This window comes from Leptosomus discolor, chromosome 4 (assembly GCF_034619465.1).
Source record: "Leptosomus discolor isolate bLepDis1 chromosome 4, bLepDis1.hap2, whole genome shotgun sequence".
NCBI classification, from domain to species: Eukaryota; Metazoa; Chordata; class Aves; order Leptosomiformes; family Leptosomidae; genus Leptosomus; species Leptosomus discolor.
In genome coordinates, this window is record NC_141394.1 from 81,627,408 (window position 1) to 81,652,854 (window position 25,447).

General features: G+C 42.6%; 1 protein-coding gene across 1 annotated transcript in view; it reads right to left on the minus strand.

Moving 5' to 3' along the window:
* LOC104342142 (centrosome-associated protein ALMS1) overlaps positions 1 to 25,447 on the minus strand; it is a 69,296-nt gene that overhangs the window by 12,634 nt on the left and 31,215 nt on the right. The window contains exons 8-13 of the mRNA XM_086464143.1: positions 23,309 to 24,709; positions 22,562 to 22,692; positions 13,539 to 15,300; positions 12,262 to 12,387; positions 3,833 to 4,995; positions 416 to 530 (exon numbers count right to left, since the gene is read on the minus strand). Of these exons, the coding sequence (XP_086320269.1) occupies positions 416 to 530; positions 3,833 to 4,995; positions 12,262 to 12,387; positions 13,539 to 15,300; positions 22,562 to 22,692; positions 23,309 to 24,709 (4,698 nt within the window). The remainder of the gene's footprint in view (positions 1 to 415; positions 531 to 3,832; positions 4,996 to 12,261; positions 12,388 to 13,538; positions 15,301 to 22,561; positions 22,693 to 23,308; positions 24,710 to 25,447) is intronic.

The window sequence follows — 25,447 nt, forward strand, 5'->3', positions numbered from 1 at the left end:
TATGTTTTAAATAGACTATAACATCCAAAATATTACCGAGAAGAATATGAAACATTGCTTCTGAAACAGCACATGCCTACAAAATACATTCTGTAACAGATGTCTTGCAGAGAAAACAATATATTAAAAATACAGTTTGTCCACCTTTGCTATGGAAATGGATCAGAAGCTTAGGTTAATAAACTTGTAAGTGAAAAAACTGGCTACTACAGCAGACCAAGAAAGGCAATGAAATGGCTCATTTTAATCAGAATATAGCATCTTCCTCTAAAAGCATTCAAAGTGAATTTGAAGAATGCTGCTGGTACATACCCATCACCAGGAACATGCAACAGACTTTGCAGAATGGTTTCCAAAGAGATGAAAGGCAGAAGTAAACACACAGAAAAGCCAAGTCTGGAATTCAACAACTTACCTGCTTGGATACCTTTGTTTAGCATCCGTGTCCGTCGCTTGTTGCTAAGAGCAGAGCTCGGCCCCCAAGAACTGCTGCTTGCCGAAGCTGAATCCCACGAACGGGAGATTGCATTCTAGAAAACAAAAAAAAAACATGCAAGAGAAGAGACATTCCTGAAATACTAACCAAAATGAACAGAAAGCAGGGTTTAAACAACAAAAAAGTTATAGCCATCACTCTTTACTTGTTGTACCTTGATTCTGTTGTTATTTAGATGTCTGTCACAGGCCGCTCAGTGTCTCTTATTGCTATGCCACACAACAGCCAGCCTTGACTTCAGCCACATGCACAAATGCACTTTCAGCATCCCATTATGCTAAGAAAAGCACATTATTTCTGCAGGCAAGAGCTTGCCTGTGATCAGATTCTGTACGATGCTGAGTATTCTCCAAAGTTCCTGGGACAACGTGGCCTGTCAAGCCAGACTTAAAACAAACCTTTGCCGTGGCAAGTTCAGTTGTTGGCTGTGCTTTCCTGACAGACCACAAAGTGTAAAGTACTTCTGCTGGGGAAAGAGGGAGAACAAGCATCTAAACTGAATCCTGTATTCCTACCCTCTGAAACCAAAAGCCTTTAAACGTTGCTGGGTTTGCTGGAGGGATAAACTGCCTTGAAAGATTAACGTGTCGCTTTGTAAATTCACAACAAACTCCGGTTTTCCACCATCGGCGTGAAAAAGCAAAGTCCTTTCGAAACACGGGAAGTTCTCTCACCCCGTGATCCTCATTATACAAAGTTCTCCAGGTGGAGAAAATTAATCTCAATAAAAACAAGGAACAGAAGACACATGGTAAGAGCACGGCTTAGGCAAAATACTAGTTTCACACCTTCACTGTTCGCACAGAAGTGCCCGCTGCAGGGATGTAAGCAGCAGAACTTTGTTATAATAAATTAATTTAAATTTTACGACATGTTCTACCTTCACAGATGTTTGAGAAGGAATATACTCTAAGCATAATGCATCTACTCCACAAGCTTTTTGGTTATATAAAATAGAGAGAAGGTTAGTGCTTTATTAACAGCAATTAACTGACAGCGCTTCCCCAGGCTTCAAACCCAACAGTGCGGCACAGACTGATCCCTGCAACTGCTCTGAATTTAATTTTTAATTATGAAACAGATTTCTTTTTTTTTTTTCCCAATTAGTATCCTATTAGTAACTCATAACACTACCCACAACAGAAATGAACAGAGGCTTTTTTATTACCTTTTTATTGCGCCTCTGCTATCACCGCTCCAGTGCTAAACATAATTTCATTTCAACGTTAAAAGGAGGCAATTTTGACTCTCACGCGTCCTGGCAAGAAGTGGCTTTTTGGTTTCATAAAACTATTACAGCTCTAGCAGAGTGCACTAGACAGATGTAGTAGATCTGTATCTTCTTTCAGAGAACAGAAGCAAATCTGAGTTATGTGCTCAGCAAAAGGGAAGAGAGAATAAAGTAAGGAAAAAACACCCAAGATAACTCATTTACATGCACATGCACATCAGCCCACAGGAATAAATATCAGCAGCCATTCAATGAGAATATTGCCATGCACATTCCTATTTGGACTAGAATAATCAGCACAGCGCTTTCAAAGCCCTTCAGCAGCTGAATAGCGCAACCTTTAGCTTTGTACCTGCTACCAGATGGCAGCTTGAAGAGCACTTTAGAAATAACAGAAACTGGAATAGATAAAAACCTTCTGGGATGGGTTCAGCATCTATAAATAAAAAAAGCTGTAACCAAGTTTTCTGGAAGCAGAGCTGACAATAGGCTGTCATAAAAAAAACCCAAACCCTGAGCTACAAAATGCAGCACTTGCCTGAAAGGTTTGTACAGTCTCTCTAGGAGTAGGGCTCCTGCTATAAATAAATATCTGTCTCTGAACCACAGATATTTGCAACTAAAAAAATAAATAAAAATAATCAAATCCTGATTTCTGTTCAGCCAAGCACTACAGAAATTACCAAAATTTGGATTTTAAACTAAGGTCGCCGTTTTGCCATCAGTTTTCTCTCACTCCTTATTTGAGCTGGGTCACATGTCTCGTTATATGTATTTTTAAAACGAACACTGCATCAGCAGATAAAAGCTACTACTGTCTCAAGCCATATGGGTTCAATGCAACACCAAGCACCGGGAACAGCGAGCCTTTATTCTCACAGCAGTATTGCTGCAATCAGTTACCTCACGGATGATTTTCACAGGCAAAAGACTAGATGTCGGTTCTGAGGTCCAAACAGACGTCGAAAGATTAGTCTTATGAAAGGAATATGGAATAAAATCATCTCCTGAGTACTATAACCATGAAAGAAACATTGGATCCTAATTTCACTGTCAGATGGTCAGTGTTCTGATTAATGGTCCTAATGTTGCAAAGCTATGACAATTTTATTTTACCTTTAAATAAATATAATTAAAAATATTAATAAAAACATTTTTAAAGCCATTTAGTCTTGAAAAAGACTGTTTATCCCCCAGACACGCATTCATTAGCTTACTTGACACTCAGACTGAGTTTGAGTTGTTTCTATAAAACAAAAACCTAACTCATTTCAATGAAATTATTCGTAATGATGACAATACCTCTTTCTTCTAGTAATACAAAAAAAAAAAGAAAGAAATATTTCTCACTTGTTCCTATACTTTTCAGAATTGATGTATAGTACAAAACAGCAAAACTCTGTAATTTCTTACTATAAACACCATATCCATGCCAAGCGCCCCTGTCAGGAAATGAATTTTCATTTCTCCTCAAAAAAGCAATGGCCAAATTCAAATGAAGTCAACAGCTTTACCCCACACTTTTCACCTAGAACCCTTAGGGCTAAGACTTGGTCTTGTGATAGGCCAAAACTGCCAAATACAGAAACTGAATAAGCTTACAACCAACGCTCAGCAAGACAAAGTAATTCCAAGATTTTAAATAGACACACAGTAAGAAAATGCAAAGAATAATTCCAATTTTTATGAAATGGTATTTTTCGTTGCCCAGAGATACTCAAGGAGCAATATGCAGCCAAAATCTACAACCTCAACTTACCACCGCCTTAAGGATGGCTAAAGCACAGAACCTGCAGGTAACTAGAAACCAGAAACAGCAGGATCCTGCTTCCCAAGACAATGGAAGAGAAAAAAGACAAATAAGAACAAAGGGAAAGAAAGCACAATTGATGTTTTGAGATATTTTGATCTTGTCCTTATTCCTGGAAAGGCAGAGAGACTTGTTTGAGCTACTTGGATCAAAGACAAAAGTCTACCATGTAAACAACACCCTCTGGGAAATATCGAATGATTCTCCGAAAAAGGAACTCTACTATGGTACAGCAAGTTGAAAAGTTCCTGGAAAGATTAGTTAACATTTTCTTTTGGTCTAACTGACCACATACCTGGATCTCTTTCCTTTTCCTGTGTCTCTCAGAAGAAAGCTTTGCGTATTCTATACCCACTGCTTTGCCACTTCCCTTGTCCCGTTTTTCACAGCGGCTCTTCTGGTGGTTGATGGTACAATACAGCTGGGAGAGTCTTGGTGACACCTGCACTCTTTCGTGCCCAAAAGCCCTGATCAGCCTGGCAGTGTCAATGGTGGAAATGGAACTGCTCACCTCGGTCTGAGTAGCAGTTTCTATCTCTGTTTGGGTCACCACATCTGATTCTGAGGTGGTGGAACTGATCGTGGTGCCATGATCTCCACTAAGCCTTGCCTCCGACACAGTGTCGCTAGGAGTTTCCAAGTACTGCCAGTGCTCCAAAACGCTGTCCATGTGGCAGATAATCTTCTCTCCTGACCTATTTTTCCCAAGCTTGACAAGGGTGTGTTTATCATGGGTGATAGGTGGTCTGTCTTCAACACGTATTGCGTTAGGCTCTAAAGTACTTTCGGACACACTCTTCTCTGGCAGTCTTATTTTCTTTTCAGAAACATTCTTCTCAGATTCTGTTGGTATTAGTGTATGCTTAATGGGATTCTGAAGGACCCTGGCCAATCGATCGAGGCGTTCAACAAGGGACAGCTCACCGTTACTCCCAAAATCACGGTGCCGGTGTCTCTTCTGGCACTCCAAAAACTTTACCCAGAGTTCATCCAAGCTACCACCGGAGCGGGTTCTCTGTCTCGGTGGGAGATCTTTCCCCACATTCTCGTTAAGGCGAGTTGTTTGGCTACCTGGCAAAGGATAATTTCTAGCTGCCTTTTGTTCTGCTTCTCCTCTGCCACGTTGAAGTAGCTCCTTCCATGACGTTTCATGCCCCAAGGAGGTACTAACATTTAGATCCTCATTCTTGCTGTAATCTGCTTCCACAGAAAGTGGAAAAAATTCATTTTCACCATCTTTTTTATGACGAACAGAGAAAACACGTTGATGACGATGTGTTTTCTTCCAATTCTGCGAGACAGCACTCGAGGAAGGTCTAGCACGTGCAGCACCAGAACTGTCTTCTGACAGCTCGCTGTTAGACAGGAAGTAGCTCTCACACATGGGTGTTGGATGATGAAGGTACAACTGTGCAGATTTGAAGACTGAATGAGTGGTTTTTACAGACTTTGAATGATCTTCACGTTCTAGAAGAGAAGAAAACACTTTAATTTTCTGTTTCTTGACAGGGAAGCAAGTAGCAAACAGCAAATCTTAAACAGGGTGGTTTTCATCCTAACATTTGCCAATCCCTTCAAAGGATTAAAAGCAGGAATCACTGTACCTATTCCTGAAATGCAACGAACTTAGAAATGAAGTTTCAGCAATACATAAATAATATTTTCTATTGTTCGCAATATGGAATCCAAGAGAACATTATATCCAGCTGAATCTGAAGGAGGAATCTAGTTACACCACACGTAACGACCCTGACCAAAATTTGGACCGAGTCTTTATTTATATTTACGGAAACTCACAACAGGCAGCCACAACTGATTTTGCCTCTTTTCAGACTAATGCCGAGGGAATACAAATGTTGCCCAAGGTGATGCCTGAACATTATCTCTTAACTCAGCACAGCACAATGTATAAAACAACCAGTACCACTTCCTAGAACCACCTCTGCGAGCATACCAAGATCTAGCTTTGCTTTGCTTTCAAGCTCCGATGACACATTTTAGTTCAAAGCAGCACTGAAATTCCCCCCAGAATATGCTCCTATCTGAAATTACAAAGGACTACATGCAGAAATCCAATTATAAACTCATTTGTAATAGACATACATTAAGTATGCAGGCAGCATGTGCTAGCAGGAACATGCTCCAAACTGAAGTCGTTTGTAATATACTGTAAAAAAAAATACCAAGTTTTAAAAAGTAAAAATGTGTTTCAGGTTATGTTCTTTGTATAATGGCCTGAATTATATAATAAGCCATGAAGCCAGAAAGTAGGAATTACATATGTTAGTGCCAGAAGGATTTCCCAAGTCCCTATGCTTACTGCAAGATATTCCATGACATTTTAGCCAAGTATGTCGTTTAAAGATACCTTATAAAGTAGAAATAACTTTAAAATAAATAAAAATGTTAATACAAAAAAAGAACAGTCCATTTACTAATGGTAACACCAGTGACTAGGTAATGGGGAGCTGTCAGCAAATGCGTAACAAGCTCCATTAATGGCAGGAATCGCGCTCCTACTAGTTTTTCTCTAGACCTCCAACATTCCTACTGTTTGGTTTTCTTTTTGTTTATATTTTTGTTGTTTTGTTTTAAACCACCCATGGTAGGAAAAGATCAGGTTCGAGACCACCTAAGGAACCTGAAGGCACACAAGTCCATGAGACCTGATGAGATGCACCCGCGGGTCCTGAGGGAACTGGCTGATCAAGTGGCTAAGCCACTATCCACCATCTTTGAGAAGTCGTGGCAGCCCAGGGAAGTTTCCAATAACTGGAAAAGGGGAGACAAAACACCCATTTTCAAGTAGGGAAAAAAAGGAAGACCCGGGGAACTACAAGCCAGTCAGTCTCATCTCTGTGCCCAGAAAGATCACAGAGCAGATCCGCCTGGAAAATATGCTAGGGCAGATGGAAAATCAAGAGGTGACTGGTAACAGGCAACATGGCCTCACTAAGGGCAAATAGTGCCTGAACAAATTTGGTGGCCCCCTACAATGGGGTTACAGCTTTGGTGGACAAGGGAAGAGCAACCGATGTCATCTACCTGGACTTGTGTGAAGCTTTTGACACTGTCCCTCCTGCACAACATCCTAAATTGGAGAGGCATGGATTTGACGGGTGGACCACATGGCGGATCAGGAATTGGCTGGATGGTCACACTCAGAGTCACGGTCAATGACTCGATGTCTGAGTGGGGACCAGTGACGAGCAGCGTCCCTTGGGGGCTGGTACTGGCAACATGGACAGTGGGATCAGTGCTCCCTCAGCACGTTTGCTGATGACACCGAGCTGTGTGGTGCGGCCGACACGCTGGAGGGAAGGGAGGCCATGCAGAGGGACTGGGACAGGCTGGAGAGGTGGGACCGTGCCAACCTCATGAAGGTCATCAAGGCCAAGTGCAAGGTCCTGCCCCTGGGTCGGGGCAATCCCCAGTATCAGCACAGACCGAGGGATGACGGGATGTAGAGCAGCCCTGGGGAGAAGGGCTTGGGGGTGCTGGGGGGTGAAAAGCTGGACACGACCCGGCAATGGGCGCTCACGGCCCAGAAAGCCAAGGGCATCCTGGGCTGCATCCAGAGCAGCGTGGGCAGCAGGGCGAGGGAGGGGATTCTGCCCCTCTGCTCCGCTCTGGTGAGACCCCCCTGCAGGGCTGCACCCAGCTCTGGGATCCTCAGCACAGGACAGACACGGAGCCGCTCGAGCGGGTCCAGAGGAGGCCACAAAGATGCTAAGGGGCTGGAGCAGCTCCCTGTGAGGACAGGCTGGGAGAGTTGAGGGTGTTCAGCCTGGAGAAGAGAAGGCTCCGGGGAGACCTTAGAGCGGCTTCCAGTGCTGAAAGGGGCTGCAGGAGAGGTGGGGAGGGACTCTGGATCAGGGAGGGCAGTGATGGGGCGAGGGGTGATGGTTTCACACTAAAAGGGGGAGATTTAGGTGAGATATTGGGAAGAAATTCTTCCCTGGGAGGGTGGTGAGGCCCTGGCCCAGGTTGCCCAGAGCAGCTGTGGCTGCCCCCTCCCTGGCAGGGCTCAAGGCCAGGCTGGATGGGGCTGGGAGCGACCTGCTCTGGTGGGAGGTGTCCCTGCCCGTGGCAGGGGGTTGGACTACGTGATCTTTAAGGTCCCTTCCAACCCAAACCACGCTGTGATTCTATGAAACAGTCTTGTTCCTGTGATTGTGATCTACTGATGAAAACAGAACTGGAAACCAGGTCTTCCTTTCTTCATTTGAGTGAGCTTTGCCCCTGATTCAGCAAAAGGGCGGCAAGTGCCACAACCAAGCCTCTCCCTACCAGGGCAGGAAAATACCTACCCACCTCATCAAGAATCACAAGCTATGTTTTTCTAAAACCTCCATTCCACATGGGAAAAAGTCATGCAAGACAAGCTCAGGAAGGGTTACGATTGCTGAATTCATACTGTTAACACCACCTCATAAACCTTACTCACTCATCACTCGTCTTAAGTTTTATACATCTCACCCCTTCCCAACACAGAGACGCTTCAGGGTAATGTCAAGATCACGAATACCATAACCCAGACCCAGTCTCACTAACTCTGAAACTGGAGGAATTTGTCTTTCCGTAGAAGGTCAATGTTTATACACTCATGTAAGAGGATTCCTCTGCATCCTCCTGAAAAATGAGATCAGGCTTGGGAATACCACACAGAATTTTTGCTATTTCTGTGTTTTTAAAAAGTTACCAACAAAATGGAAGGAATGCAAACAGGCAAAAAATAAAAATAAGTTTATATAGAGAAACTTTTTTAAAAAAAAAATACATAGCTGGCATAATTTTAAGCTCTAGCCAAGCTCTGTGGGTAGAGGTAATCTTTTATTAGACCATCTAAAAATATAGCTGAAGAAGTCAGAGAAGATTTTAGATATGCAAGTCACTTCAGAAAGCTTGCTTAAATTTCCAACTGTACTGGCTGGTTTAAGAAAAGATCATTTCTACTTACAGTTCTTTTTTTGCCTGTGTCTTTAGACCATCACGGCTATAGAAAAATACTATTATTAGTAACTTATTTTTCTTTTTAAATATTAACACTTGTGTTCCTCTTTCATTTTTATCCAGGCTATTCAGAGAGACAGATATCCCTTGATCTCCGCTCTAGTATAATATTTTGTTTGTTACTGCAGATTCTTGTTCAGAGAGCTCACTTCTATACACGCTCTTTCTTCAGCTCTACCGCCATGACCCAGCATTCTTCTTCTGAGTTACCCGCAGTGAATGAGGAAAACCATTTTCCTATCTTACTCCACTTGTTTCCCTATCCTTGCATTTTATAAATGCTCACAAGAGAATTATTTCCTCCACTAGAAAAACTGGGTTAAAATGACATTATCTTTATTGCTGCACTAATTCAACTATCAGTCCTATGTACACTTACCAAAAAAAGTAAAACGAACATAAAATAATGGAGTTCAGTGTGTCTTACGCAATCATTTTAAATTATCTTCTGGAAATAAAAACTATCTTCTGGAAATACCAAAATCTCTCCATTCTGAAGAGAAAACCTTCAAAAACAACCCCTTCTAAAGAGAAGGATTAAAATCCTCAGAAGGAATCCCTATCAATACCCCAGCACTGCTCCAGGGGGTGACCTCACCCCAGGCACATTGAGCTGCCCGCTTAAAAAGGACAACAATCATCACACCGAGGGACTCCATAAACATCTGTTTCATTAAATGCCTTCATAGAACAAGTTTACATCATACTAAGAAAAATAAATGGGCTCTCAAAGCCCCTATATATGTGACTGCCTAGAAGAGAGCAGGAACTCTCTCATTCAGAATCCATTACACTGTTCATATGTTTCAGGTCCCATCCCTCATTAAGAGACACAATTATATTACCTCCTTGCAATTTGCTCACTCTTTGTTTAATGTAGCATACGTTGCAAAACACTGTACTGTGCAATAAACACCTTCCCTGAGGAACGAACAGCTGCATTTAGGAGAGATGGCAACCATGCAGCAATTCTCTGTTTACAGTCACTTCTGTCCAGGAACAAGATGCAATTCTGAAACACAACAAAAATCCTCATCCTCACTCAGATTCCAGGAAGTTTATCAGCCATCCAAAATCACAGATTGAGGTTTTGTACAAAAGGAGTGTCCATCAGGACTAATTTTAGCTACTGTCAGGAGATGGAGTGTCAAAACCATCAGTTAGCTCAGTGTAATTTCATTTTGTCAGCATTCTCAACAAATAAAGCCTTTAAGTAGGCTACTATAGTAGTAAACTCTGACCTTCACGCCTCAGAAGTACCATCCAACTAGGTTAACGGAGGGGAGGAAGAGAGAGAGACATCAGTTAAACCAAATTAAAATTCAATTAAATACCAACATTACAGAGGGATCTTACATGACATCAGAAGACATCAGTGTATTTGTGGGCAGCAACCGCAACCAAATATCCAGAGCTATCCCACTTGCTTTTATTTACCAGGGAATACCTGTCGTTTTCTACACAGGCACCCTCTTTACCCTTCAAGAAGACTTTGCTCTTCACAAACTTAGGAGTGCCTTAAAAAAAAAACAATGCAAAACCCAAAACAAACCCCAAACGGCCAAAAATCTTACAAAAGCTCTGGGGCCACCGGAACGCTAGCAAATACTAACATCCAAGTATCTGGGCATTCAGGGAGAAGCAGAAAGACGGGAAGTGAAAATTGCGTCAAATCAGCTTCTTCAGGTGGACTATCAGCAATGCCATGAGACCAGAAATCACAGATCCTGAAACATAATTCTTTTGCTCTACTTTCTTTCATGTGGATGAAAACACAAGTGAAATTAAACACATGCTCTAATTACCTGGGGAAGCTTCCCGTGGTATCATTTGCTCCTCAGCCCAGGCTAGCTTGGGCTTGGCCCTCTTGCTGTGAATTCCTTCTTTCTGCCTGATAGCTGTAGTGTCTGGAGGATTATCATCCCTTAAATCAAACATGTTTGCTGGAAACCTTGGAGGAAGGGCATCACTTGGCCCTGCAGAGAAAGAAAGCAATAACTATGAGAAAAAAAGAGGAAGCAGGACAAACAGATACTGAATTTTCACAGCAAAGATCTGAAAGGAAGTTATTATCCAACTATTAGTACCAGTACATTCACCAACTAACAATCAGGATCCCTAGTGAGCAGTTCTAGTGAGTAACCCAGCAGCAGTAGGTATTGCACCACATTGTTTTCCATAATCTTTGGTGACAAAGTTGTTCCCCAAGAGGCAGATAAATTTTAGCTATTCTACTAACGAGCTGAGAAGACTACAAGAAAGCGAGCATTAGAGAAGTCTGCTAGGAAGCCAGACACTACTTGGAATGTCCAGGCTCCCTCCTGCTCACATTAAAATTCCAGACATTTTCACTGACTGATGTAAATATCTGTTTTTCCGAGCTCAGAATAACAAAGGAGAAAAACTGGAAGACGAGAGTAGGTCTGCATAACCTCTAAACAGGAATTCAAGGCAACAGCGGCAGAGCTCTCTTACTGTCATACAGCCATCTCCGAACATGAGAAACCAAAAACGGCCCCTAACTGATTTATCATCTTTGTCAACACCACCTGGTTACAGTCAGGGGACTTACTCAATTTCCTTCAGCTACCACTCACGGCTAAGAACCCCAGCTGCAGCAGGGAGTCTGAAAAACACAATTTGTTTTTTAATTCTGCTGTACATTTTCTAGGACCTTGCGCTGCCTCACATGCATATTGAATTTTTCTGTCTTCTTTCTGCAAAACAACAGACTCGCATCACATTTGTTTCTCTCCTTCTGACCACATTACAACAGACAGACTGGAAAAAAAGTAACGAGCAGCAATTAGGAGCACAATTTGCGGCTGTAATGACTAACCCGTGGATTCACTGTCACTGTTGTATCAACCTACTCCCCTGGGGCACATCTGTCAGGCACCGGACATCTCTGTAATATTAGTTTTGTCTACAAAATAGCTCTGGGTGTCACAAAGGTCTGACTGAAAACAACCTGCAAATAAGGCCTATAATGCTTAACTGATGCATTCTTTATATATAGGAGACAACTGAAAAGTAACAGCAGGGAAAGCAAATGAAGCTGATGAATCACAGTAAACACTTTGCTCCAGTAAATGAGAAGTGTTTTTTACTGGGAGGTGGGAGGATGTGGGGAAGAGGTGGATATATATTTTAAACCACTGTTATGAATAACATTGTTTGTAGAAAGGCTTTCCACACTGGAATCCCCTAACACAGAGGAAAGAAATTCAGTACTGAAAAGCTGTTCTCCGAAATGTGTGTTGTATTACGCAGATATTTCAGAACACACACATACCAAATCAATAAAAAAGGGGAGAATGTACATAAAAAAGGAAACTAAAAAGAAAAACTGGCAGAGATATGAAAGAGTCCAAACTGAATAGTCATTCCCAGAGGAAAGTAAAGAATTACCAAGCTGTAAACCATTGAGCCTTGTTCCTTTTCACTGACAGAATGGAGTACCGACATCCCTTTCATCATAGAAATTGAAACCATAGCCTTCAGTCAGGACTCCGTACATCTCTGTGTTATAAAGTGGTGTGAACATGAACAAAGACATTTTTCTATTAAGATCAACACATTTACTCTAAACTGGTAGGACAGAAGAGTTCTGAGCTCAGCTGAGACATTTCTACATATGAAAAAGATATTTTTTGATCCATGACCTACAACCATCATTTTGCATTTGGAAGATCTAAGATAAATACCTACCCGAGTGACAGCTCTCAACACCGGTTTCTGACCCAACTGGAGAAAGTTTGGATCCTGCCTTTGGATAAGGAACATAATACATCCCAGTACTTCCAGAAGGTTTATACGGCAGCAGTAAGGGCTGATCTGTGGGGATGGCAGGCAGAGCAATTAACTGAAGTCAGGCTTTAGTCCTTTAATGTAACTGAAGATAAAAGCAACAGATCACTACCCAAGGAGACTGCTGAAGTCGTTCACTGGGGTAAATCTGCAGAAATATCCCGTTCTTTAGGAAAATAAATTGCAATTTAAATTATTTCATTAGTTAAATGTAATTATTTAATACCCACCCAACGGTTAGAACGTTGACTCTTGCTTAGCTAGAAAAAATAGCTTACCTACCTATTCCATAGTCAATTTGTGACCAGGGTGATGAACACTGACTCAAAAAAACCCCAAACACCAACTCACATACCCACATAGCTCCCAGTTGACCCATATGTAATGAAATAACTTTAAATGAGCATGGATAGGAGGGTATCTGTCCCTCAAGTCAGTAAAACCGTGTGCTGACATAACAGAATTCCAGCAACCGTTTGGACCAGAACACTAGCTGACTTCTAACAGCAAAGAGAAGAGGTGATCAGACAGCTGAAACATTTTTTTGTGCTCTGATATAATGAAAGAATCTGTTCTCTCAGCCCGTACTAATTTAAACAGCTGGAGAAGAGAGATACAAAGCCTGGAGCCCAGGAAAAATCATGACAACTACACAAGTCTACACACATCAGTAGTATCAAACACCACTGTGGGAAACCACGGGGCAACATCCACATTCCTCTGTCAACAGATTTTAAAAGCCCTGCACGTTTTTCTATTTTATTCTATTGAAAAGAGCAATGTGCGTATTTTCCTCCTAGTTTTTGTACTACCTTGTACTAGAGAGCAAATGAGCAATCGGGTAAAGCTCCGCATAAACTCTAAGCAGGGAATCAAATCAAATTATCTAGAAACAAATGTCAGAACATGTTCTGGAACCAGATTTGTACACAACAAATTCAGTTCCAGATAAACCTGAACAGAATCACAACCGTATCAATACCAACTCGCTACCCACAAGACTGTAGAGCCCAAGTTTAAGGGTTCGTTTTTTTCCCATATCAGCAATTGAAATATAAAAATTATCTCAAGAACGTTATTTCCACAAAAAAAGCTGGGTTTGGGTTTTAATACCTATAAACGTTTCAAAATTAAATAGATGAAAGTCTACATATACATATAAGACATAATTTGCTCACCACCCTGCCTTGGGAAAGAGGGAATCTTGTTAAGAGATGAAGTTGTGCTGCTGGGAAGTTCCTGTCCTTTCTGGAGAGACAATCGGCGGACAGCATTTTCACTGTCTTGTGGATCAACATAAATTTCTGCTGAAAAGGTGGTTTTTTCAGGACTTTCTGTGGTTATCTGGGTGGTAGCATCAGAAGTGCTTTTCCCCATTTTTGCAGGAACTACAGAGTTGAAGGTATTTTTCAGACTACATCCCCCTGAACCCAGAACAGCGACTCGTGGCCTCTCACTGCTTTGCAGAAGCAGCTCTTGCCCTGCGGTGCTTGGAACAGAGGACAGCGCTAGGCAGGGACTTGCTGAAGACACTGGCACTGGGAAAGATGAAGATCTTGGATCTTCTGGAATAAGGTCAGCCGTTGATAATTTAGAAACACGTTCTACTAAAGTTCCTGGAGTTTTTAAAGACACTGGTTGAGTATTAACTTCAGGTTTATCCCAGGATCTCATCTCACTTTCAGTATTCACGTTGGTATGCGGCTCCGAGTGATTACACTTTGAGGAAAGAGTTATGTGGACACAAGACACAACTTTCTTAGTTGGTGATGAAGGAGATACAGACACAGTGGATAAATTCTCATCCACAGATGAGCGGCGAGATGTACCGATTTGCTCTCTCACAACCTCGTTCTGAACGAGAGGTACTTCATCAGAAGGACTTTTCTTCTCCTCTTCCAGCAACTTAACACGGCTCTTCAGCAAATCAGCCTCTACGGCTGGACCTGAGCCTTCTAAGCTCTCGTACAACTGGATGTGTCCAGGCGGGCTGCTCTTCTCCTGCTGGTAAGAGCTTATAGAACGAGGCTCATTAAAGCTATTCGTATCTCGACTGAATCTTGTATCGCAGTCAAGCCCCACAAGTCTGGCACTATGCCTGCCCAGTTCAGTCACATCTTGAGGCAGAACATCAGAATCTTTTCCACTAAGGGTCTGTCTTTTATCAGCAGGGATGCTTACGGAATCCTGATCTGACAAACAGTCTGTTTCTTGATCAGCTCCAACTCTGTTACTGTCAGCAGAGACAGGATGAAACCTGTCTTTCCCAGCAGGAAAAGCAATCTCATTAGACACTGAGCCAGCAAGCTTTGGACTTGAAGAAGGACAGGTCTTAGATCTTTCCCAAGGTTGGCTGCCATGGCTCTGTTCCTCACTGCTAGCAGAGTCAACCTCCAAAGGCATTACCCCATCAAGGCCATCTCTAGTGAGACTGCTGCTGAGTGCCATGGAAGTCAAAGGGGACTGCAAACGTTTTCGGGATGAAAAGGTGATAGAAGTAATTTGCTTGGCCATATCCTCACAACACTTTTCCATAGGCAGCCGCTTCTGAGCTGGCAGATGGGCTTCTCTTTGTACATCAGAAGCAGCTGCAGACCTCACTGCATATGTGTCCCACTCCTTCTGCAGTGGGGGATGAAGTTCAACGACAGCATCAGAATGACGAGTCGCAACTGTTGGATGTTGGTTGCAGACAGGCGTTTGAACGGCACTCGAAGTTTTAAACTCTTGCCTGCTGAAGGGGATGCAGTCAGAGGGATCAGCTCTGTGTAACGGCACGGCTTGTCGTAAGCTTGACTCCAAAAGGTCCTTAGTCCTGATGGCTGGTGTCTGCCTGTCAGATTGAAATCTTTTGTCACTTGGAGCTTTGTAATGCTCGATGTCCTGCTCCTGGTTACAGCTATATTCAGAAGCAGCTTCCGAAAGACACACGCATGGATCCTGAAAAATACAGAAGAATTCACATAGGTTATGGGGACAACCTCCTGCCCTCGCCAAAATCTGGATTGCAGCATTCAAAGACAGACCAGTGCTGTCAATAATCAAGAGTCTGTCATCACGCTTTCTCTGGAACTCATCTGCTAATGGAACTAACTAAAAAAATATCTTAAGTGCCAGCAAATTAGCTAACCTGGATTTGATGCTGTAACAAACAGCAGCAGTGACATCCATATAGAACCCTTTAGTTTTGTGAACTACAAAGTTGTAACTCTGTTAAACAGGCTAAGTCGTAAATACCTCCTCCACGTCACCCCACTCACTGGAAAAGAAGAACAAAGCTGTCTCCCTTTTTATCAGTTTGCTTCAGACACAGCTGGACATTTGTTAAACCCAGTTCATCACATGCTAGGAATAACTATCTTTTGAATGAATATTCACAATCTAAATTCACTAAGTTCAAAGGGATTTAGAGCGACACACACATCTGGCTAAATCTTTGCGATTTCAGTGATAATTTTATTAATTAAGAAGACAGCCAATTAGCCATACGAAATCACAGAAACACTTTGGTTGGAAGAGACCTCTGGAAGTCTCTAGCCTGACCTCTCGCTCACAGAAGGGCTAACTCCACCATTGGAACAGGTTGCTCAGGGCCTGGGCCCATCAAGTTTCAAAAATCTCCAAGGATGGAGATCTTGTGTCCAATTTAACCACTCGTGATCTGTAAATTGCTGACGAAGGGCGTCCCTTCATAGCTCCTTGGAAGAACAAAACAACGCCGAAACTCACGTTTACTCCCAGCTGGAAGTACTCAAACCGTAACCAAGTATGTGATGTTCAGTTCTGGTGACCTCCGAGCAATCAGGTAACAGACACACACTAAAACTCTTCTGGTTTGGACCAGAATCCAAACACGCTCCACGTTATCAAAGCACTACAGTACGTGACATTTTAGGGTTACAGGGATACCTCTGCACCTGATGTTTTGCTGTGCCATAACTATCACTCTATGAAAGAGAACTTGATGTAAAAGTTTTTCCCTTGCACTTGAGTTGTTTCATTCTAGCGCTTGTGAAGCAGAACTAAAATGAAAGGAACTCAGTTACCTGGGAACAAGTGGGAAGAAAAGAAAGCTGTTCTTCACAAAGCGTGAGAAAATATTTTATTAGAAAAGCTTTAATTTTCCATAATTGACTTTTCTCTTTTCCCCTAAAACAAGGATGCCAATTTCTCTCTCAGACAAGAGCTGTAATAAATCTTTTGATTTTTATGGTCACCACCCACTGCTGACAGTAATTAAAAAATGACTGAAAACAATCAGAGCTTTGATTTGGTCTTTAAGGTAAAGGATAACTTGTACAAACTTCCCAATTCTCAGGTGCAGATCATTTTCATTCTCCCATCAAAACAGGCACGTTTGCCACAAATACTATTTTTTTGTTTGCAAAGCCGGGACAGTGCTGCAAGAAGAAGGAGAAGGTATTCCTAGCAACAGATAAGACACTGGTCCCACCAAAACCGAGGAAGTTCACTGCCAGTTATTTTTAAAAAGATTTTATGAGCAAAGACAAGTTGCATTTACACCCTTGTCTGACCATGCAAATTGTCCCACATCTGTATCGCCCCCCCTCCAGTATCAGGGCCACGACTCTGCTATTTGACTGCAGGTATTCAGGCATCTCTGGCATGTACTTTACACACCAGTATAAAATGCTGTGGCTTAAGTTACCTTACCTCATTTAGGAAACGGAAACTAATACTTCACTTAAGTACTAACTTCTGTCCTGGTTTCTCTGCCTGATTTCACTACCCCTTCCCATTTTCAGCATGCTCTCCAGTCCTCGTTGCTTCATCTTCTCCTGTATCTCAAGCCCCATTCCACCATCAAAAAAAAAAAAAATCCCAGCAGCAACAATCAACAGCAATTTATCACAGCAGGTAAATAAAATTAAAGCAACGTATGCTAGAGCCCCTCAGCAGAATCAGAGAAAAAAGGAAAACTCCACGCCCGACTCTGAGCACACTCATCAGCTGGTGTTGCCTTTCAGCTGCCCCTTAATGAGGCAGATTACTGACACTGCAGTTCACTGGAAAATTCCCAGGGCTACAGCACCTGCTCCCTAAGGAACCTACACCTTCCGCTGGCCTCTCAAAGTGCAACCCGATTTCTCGACACACCATTTGCAGACAAAGCACTAAATACACCATAGAGAGATAAAGGTATGAAGGGTCAGCAAATGACTCTCGGTGCTTGCCAAGCAAAGCAGAAATTAACGTGTCTAAATACTCAATGAAGTTTGGATATTCCAAACTCTTCTTTCCACTCAGTACAAGCAGCAGATACTAACGAGGCACAGTCACTGTCTGCAGAGGTTTACTGAGATCAAGACAGACAAGCAAAGCGTGATCCTCCCTCTCCGACTGGCTCACCACCCTCACCTCCCCACTTTCTGCAACTCCCCGTGCATGTGGAGGGATCAGGAGGGAGGGATGGACAGGACCTTTGCTTCCAAGACTTTTCTCATCGCAGCAGAAACTCCTCAATGCTGACAGTCGATCTCTGCAGCAACTTACCTGACTGGCCTAAGGAGAAGGTAGTTTGGAAGAAAAGAAATGCAAACACCTCTAGAGTAAAGATCACACTACAAACGAGTGAAGAAGACATCACACTCCCAGATGCATGCAGAAAACCTGTTACTCCAAGAGCGCAGAGAAAGCCTTGCAAGTTCAACTGGGAAAAGTGACCCCGCAGTAATTTATTACTGTCAGCATCGATGAAACAACTGCAACAGATTGTGCCCTGAAGCAAATTAAGGCAACCACTCACCTGATCTGTTAACACTGCACCTCCAACAGAACAATGGGGCACCAACCTTTGGAAGCAGCTGTATCGATTCTAGAGACATGAACATTTATCTACACACCGAGATTCCCCTCACTTAGACACGCACTAACCAAACCAGGTTATCACGCAGTGAGTGCCGTTCCTGACAGAAGACACCACACCACACTTCACACACCATGCTGGAGAGCAGCTCCCTCTTACATTATTTCACCCCGATTCTTTTTGACGGGCCAGTTTAGTGTCACGGGCAGTGTCATGGTTAGTGAGCACTGGAAAGGGACAAGACAAGAGACAAGTAATTTCATCAGCATCCAAACCTTACATCCAAATCATCAGAGATCATGTAAGTGTCTGTGAAACTATAGCCCACCAGTCTTCTTTAGAGAGAACTTAAGTGTGGACATCATTTTATTAATCCATCAGCATCTGCACTTCCTTAATTTCAATGGTATTTAAAATTACAATACTTCCATTGAGGTGCAGAGAGCAAATCGGAGAGAAACACACTGCCATGGAGAGGGGCCAGAAAAGGTTATTTTTTTTAAAAAAAAAAAAAAAAATTGAAAAAAAAATCTAGGCTATATTTATTTTTTCCTACTGACTGGAACAACTGTGGAAACAGCAGAGTGTATTTCACTAATGAAGTGCAACACAGGTCCCTGGATGATTACATCCTCAGCAGCCAGTTGGAATTTGGAAATAAAAATCAAAGACACTTCTGGTGTAAGTCACAAAGTATAAACAAGAAATACAGAGCAGATTCTCCATCCTTTCTACATCCCAGATGTCACCAGCACTAAACTACTTCGGCAAGGTCTGGATTAGTATTCCAAAGCAGCACTTTTCTGTGGCCTTACCTATTCTAAGCAAGTAAACTAGTTCATTTGGCTTCCCGTATTTCCTGTAGCCAAGAGGGACAACAAGGGATTGTAGAAGAACGCAAGGACACAGAGCAGCCCTGTGCCAGGGTAGGGGTGCTCCGGACACAATCTCTTCCCTAAACCGCGTACCAGTTCAACGGCTTGAAGGAATACACAGCAACTCCTACTACTGAAAGCAAGCACAGAAGTTGCTATAAACTCATCTTCCCAAGCCTTTCACATGTTTTATTGTGCTTGTTATGTGTCATCTTTCCAAAAAAGATCTGTATGGCATATGATCCACAAGAGATTGCAGTGCAAATTTATAGCTACAACTCTGTGAACTTCCTGAAAAAGTGAGAAAGTACAAGGAGTGGAAAAATACAGCACACAGTGGAAGAACACAGTATACAAAGGGGGAACGCTCCTATGGCACCCACAAAAATACAAGTGGGGTAATAAGGTCCTCGATTTAGAAGGAAAATGCTTAGGTTTAATATGCTCAAACTGTACTGAACATCTAACGGCAAGTCAAACCCCTCAATCTCAACTGGGGGACCAAAACAGATGTACGTGTCCAAATGGCACACGAAGGTGGCTCAGTTTGAAAACAATGCTCCTGGAACAGCAGACCACATACAAGTCTTTGCCTTTTCCCCATTATTCTTTAAATTCTTCCTATCTAGAAACACTCTAATGATTTGAGTGGAAGAACAGTAACAGGGCTGATTTCTGGAGCCTAGGATTGACTTTTCAGATGTTTTTCCTAAAAATCCCAGCAAACATCATGTGGTTCATGGCTCTCTGTGACTGAAGAGCAACACCCATCCGAGGGTTAAACTCCTCAAGCCTCAAAAGAGGAAAGACTCTACTGCCAGCTAACCTGCTAAGTCGAAAACCAGACCTCTAGAGCCACACCAGCATCGACACATGTAGGAATCATTCATCAAACAGTGACCTATCTATAGGAAGGTCTTGGCAACTCTCTGCCTCCCTTCATAACAAACAAGTGGATAGAAGAGGGCCATCAGTTTATCTTGTGTTTCACAACACCCATCTCTGGACAATCTGAAATGTCACCTTTCTTGGGCCCCTTCACAAAGCATTTGCAGTTAATAAATCCGCAGCCTTTGTCTCCTTTCCCTCCTGAAGGAGCCAAATGCACCTTCTCTTTCCAGGAATGGCCAATTAAAACCTTTAGGAAGAGTCAGTATGGAATTTAGGGAAAAAAACACAACCTTTATGTCAAGAGTTCCATGTTTGCCATCTATTCCTAAGCATTTCTGCCAAGCTTTAGTGTTTATTAGAAAAGCATGACAGCGTGAGCAGAGTATTTCTCTCCTTGTGTAACCAAAGAGCTATAAAACCGACAGGAAGGCTCCACAAACGAAGCGTACAGAAAACAGATTCACTACGCAAGGTCTGTCAGTTTTACAGCAGAGAAAGCAAAGAAAACACAATTCCGAGTTACACTCACCAGCATTACTTGCTATTAGAGATGCGTCTTCAAAATTAAACTTTCATATTGAACGTTCCCTTTTTGGGGCCACTATTCAGCTGAGCACTCGAGCACGTGTTTGGAGCCCATTTATGTGCATCTGTCCCAATCACCTCCTCAAACACTCTGCTCAGCTGCAACTTGAGAATTCATTATGATGCTGCTTTTTTAGAGCGTCTGTTAGCACATCACCAGTGACAAACCGCCATCAAACAGATACTCGACTAGCTCAAAAGATGGAACAATCTTTAGAATAAAAAGATCACTGAGAAAAACTCTCCCAAGCTGTCCTGCTCCTTCCTGCAGGGAACAATAAAATATCACAGTGGTACGGTATATTTCTCGAGTTGTCACCTACAGAAACGAGAGGCAGAGTCTAAACTCTCCAAAAAGAGCACTCATCAGAAGCTGCACCAGAAGCACTAAATAAAGCTGACGGTCTGACGAAGGAATTTTTGACTTGAATGCTAGAACAGTTTGTCTCTCTCAGTCTTTAAAGTTTAGTAGAAGGAAAATATCTTCTCATCATCTTTGTTCTGTTCTTTTTAAGCCAGCGTGTGGCCAGCTTTGCTCTATAAATTCAACAGGTATTTTACAGGCCAGTTTCCATTAAATTTATAGTAAATCATTTTGTCAGCAACAAAACTGGCCGCATTTTGTTTTTCAGTTAAATAGTTTTCAACGATCTGTATTTTTCAGTGACATACTGTTTTGCTTGGAGGTAAAAATACATTTGTCATAAGTATAACAAAAGCCACCTTCATTCTGCAAATTCAAAACCATTTTGTAATCTCAAATTAAAGCCATTGTAGAGCAAAAACATTTTCAAGATCAAAGCAGAAAGTGTTGTCGTTGACCTAAAGCAATTCCTTACAATCTTGGCTTGCAAAACTATGATTAATTTTTTGTTACTCTAAACTGGGATAATTCATGGCTGACACTGAACCACATAAAGGTAAAAGTAACACGTTAGGGACAAAGCTGTGCTCTAACAAAATCTAAAAGTTGGGGGGAAAAAAGGCTTCAGGGCCTCTAGTTTCTGTTGAGTAGATTGAAGCAAAAATGTATTTGTTTTGTTTTTCTTTTTTAAGAATGGTCTGAACTTCTAAGCATAAATCAAATTGTTTAAATACTTTTTTTTCCCCCCAGGCTCTCCAGTCAAAGATCACATCTATACACGAATAACCAAAAAGTTTCATCTGTTGTTTTTATGAACCTGATGTCTACATTACCAACACTGTTCATGCCCAAGAAACTACAAACACAAACACCAACTACTCTTAAATCTCCCTGTCCTTATCTTGACCCACGAGCCTGTTGTTATAGTTTTCTCTCCCCTGTCCAGCTGAGGAGGGGGAGTGAGAGAGCAGCTTTGGTGGGTACCCAGCATCCAGCCAGGGTCAACCCACCACAACAGTCAACATGAGAGAGGAACAATTTACTCCCTTCCTCCCTGAAGCACCCTTTCAAAAATAAATCTACAACTCCTTTGCAAGCCTTTCAGAACACAGGGGAAGTAACACAACAAACACTGCTATTACCCAGACGATATCGCATTGTACAGAAACTTCTTCCACAGGAGGAGGAGTTTACACGGCACCATCAGCCCATGCATAAATGTTTTGTGAAAAGCACAACTCGGGAAACCCATCAAGAACCGTGAGCTGTGTGCGCTTTCTCACCACAAAAACACCAGTTCTTCCATCACAGCATCACTGACCTCATCTCTGTCCTTCATCCCTTCCTTCAGAACATCATCAGCTGTGTGCCACCTCCCTACACCCCAAACCCTTGCCCAAGATATCTAACTACTCTCTGGGGAAAAAACCAAAAAAACCTGCAACCGCACGTGCCACGGCTGGTCCTAAAACACACGTAGGAACCGACTAAGCCAAAACAAGCGTCTCCACTACACAGAGCTCTCATTCGTTTGCAGCACCAATCTTCAAAAATACTGCAGGAATATTATTCATCATTTTAAGATGCCAGGCAAGACAGTAGCAGTTATCTCCCACTTCAAAACTTTTCTCCAGAGCAGCTGGTTTCTGTATTTTGTACCTTGGATGGCGCAGATTTCTTGGCACGCAGAAGCAGCTCTGCCTTTATTTCCTCTATTCTGTGTTGGTCCTCTTCATTCAAGTCTGACACAGATTCCTCAGACTGGCTGGCCAGTTTTAGCTTCACCCATGCTACGCAAAGAACATAAACCAGAAAGCAGTTCCTTTTCATTTGCTTACATCATGTATGGAAACAGTTTTGTAACTTAAAATCAAAACTTTGCTATGCATTTCTACCTACCGTGACTGAGGGAACAAAGACCACCAACAAAAACCAGAGCTCCTGGACTGACCAGGAATACAATTCAAAACGGGCCTTTTGAAGGTTTCTTTGGAAAGATGGATCCAAGACCCATTGCCTGATTCTGTCATCTTTACAGTCTCCGACTCGACACTCTTTCAAGCAATCCCTTCCCAAATTCTTAACCTAGCACACGCCCAACAGCTATGTGGACACAACGCTTTCTCAGGTCAATGTTAGACAAAAAGTATTCAAACTGGAAAAGTCCAATTCTGTCCCATTCTATCCTACTACGTAAGATGAGTAAAAACCATTGAACATTTAAGCCCTGTCCCATTAAAGCTTATATTAATAATACAGTATCACCTAAACTCCTTTAAAATCAGGGGAACAGACTCAGATGACCTCAGATGTCCCCTTACATCCATGCCCCTTCATTTCAAAGCAACCCCTTAAACATAGACTTAAGTAAAGACTTGATAAAACACAAGTGAGACATATTATTACCTCGTGATCTCCTCTCCTCTTCATCTGCACTCTTCAGAATTTGTGTTGTGTGTATCACAGGCGATCCGCTTCTCAGGAGGTTTTTGACACGGGCAGCTAGTGAATCTCCACTGCTACTGTCCTCGCTCTCTCGTGTGTCTCCTGCCTTCCTTCCCCCTACACTAGCTTTAGACAACACGCTCTGGAAGCCTCCCGTGACACCGGGGACACTGCCTAGCTCTGAGGAAGAAGGATTCCCCAGAAGGTTTTTGACACGGGCAGCTAGTGAATCCCCACTGCTACTGTCCTCGCTCTCTCGCATGCCTCCTGCCTTCCTTCCCCCTACACTAGCTTTAGACAACACGCTCTGGAAGCCTCCCGTGACACCGGGGATGCTGCCTAGAGGCTCCGAGGAAGAAGGATTCCCCAACTCTGACGTTCTTCCAGTGCTGGCTTCACTACTTGCCTTGCTTTGTGCAAGACCCACAAACCCAGGCTGATTTCGGTCTGTAGTTACACTGCTACAGCCTTCTGGCTCAGACCTTCCTACAGATTTTCCTGGCCTAAACTCTCTGGTTATTTCCTTCATCATCTCTTCGCTACGGCGCAAACTGACATCAAAGGAATTTTCCCATCTTAAACCGCACGCGTTGTAATTCAGAGGCTTTATTACCGACCCCTCTTCTTGCAGACTGCTTTGGGCCGTAGTCTCATCCCGGGACAGTATCTTCTGAAACCGAGGGACGCTGTCTTTCACTAACCTGGAACCTTCAGGGCCATCCTCCTTTCTAATCAGCGCTGGGGAAGACTCACCAGTGTCTCTAGAAGAGGTGCTGGAAAAGACAGGATCACCCCCCCTGCCGGCTATATCCTGTACCGCTGCCAAAAGCTTACGTATTTCTTGCAATGCACTGGATCCAACTAAAGAGTCACTTTCTTGACCCTTATTTCTGTTACAACCCACACTGGCAGTTCTTGATCCTCTGGCAACTTCCATTTCACTTTTAACTCCAGCCAAACTACTGGCAGTCCATCTCTGCAGGCTGCTATTCCCATCTTTTGGCTCATTTTTAGCCAGCAGATCCTGAGCACGTTCTGCAAGAAGCATGGGACCCTCTCCGTCAGAATGGCAGTCAGGTGAAACAGACTGCAGCTGCTGGTTTGGTTCAGCTAGTTTGGAGACAGCAGAACACTCGGCCTCCTGTCGCGTGGAAAGCGGAGCGGTCGTCTCCAGTTCACGGCATGACATACTGCACGGGCTCACTGGTTTGTCTCCGAAAGATCTTGAGAAGCGGGGAGAGAGTTCACGGGGTGACAGAGTATCTGAGCCACCTTCTGAATTCATTGGTATAGACATACTGTGAGTGGAAGCGCCCAAGTTAAAACTTGTTTGCATAATTTCAGCTGCTGACAGCAAGTTACCTACAAAGAAACAGAAGATTCATTAAGTTTGGGGCTCCAGAAAACAGCTGCATCAGTAAACACTACTTCGTGTACTAGAGGAATTCAAATATTTGAAAACATTTAGGAAACTGTTTTAGAATGAGGCTTGAACTAAGACTTCCATGAGAATCGGCTACTGAAAGAAATCTCTCAGACCATTTTGGATAAATATCAAAGAAACTACAGAACTTCACCCAAATAACTTGCTTTTCAATAAATGCTTAGACTAGATTTTAAATAAATGTTCTTAGATATATGACACAGTGTTGCTTGAATGTCCAAATGAACACTTGGATTATAAAAGAAAGAGGAGAGCAGTATTTCCAATATACCATTTCATAAAAAGGCAGAGGACACACTATGAATGAGCTTGTTTCCCACTACTGGTTAGAAAGGTCCAGAAGTAGACAAGATGCACTTTTAGCATTTGGATATAACACACCTAATTTTTAATTTTATTTTCAAAAAAACAGAATTAAAAAAAGCACCAAACTTCAGTGCAAATGCTGTTCTTAAATCCATGCTGGCAGGTACCCACACCAGTGAAGAGCCAGCTCCCAGGTACGCTGCCAACAGCTATTTCAGTTGTTTCAAAGGCAATTTGGTTTTGTGGCCCAACCTTGATATTTTCAAGTGCATTAAGTAGTCCCCAGACCAGTTGAATATCATCTCTGTTGAGGACAACCCTACCCCTGCACCGATTGCCAAGTTGTTTCA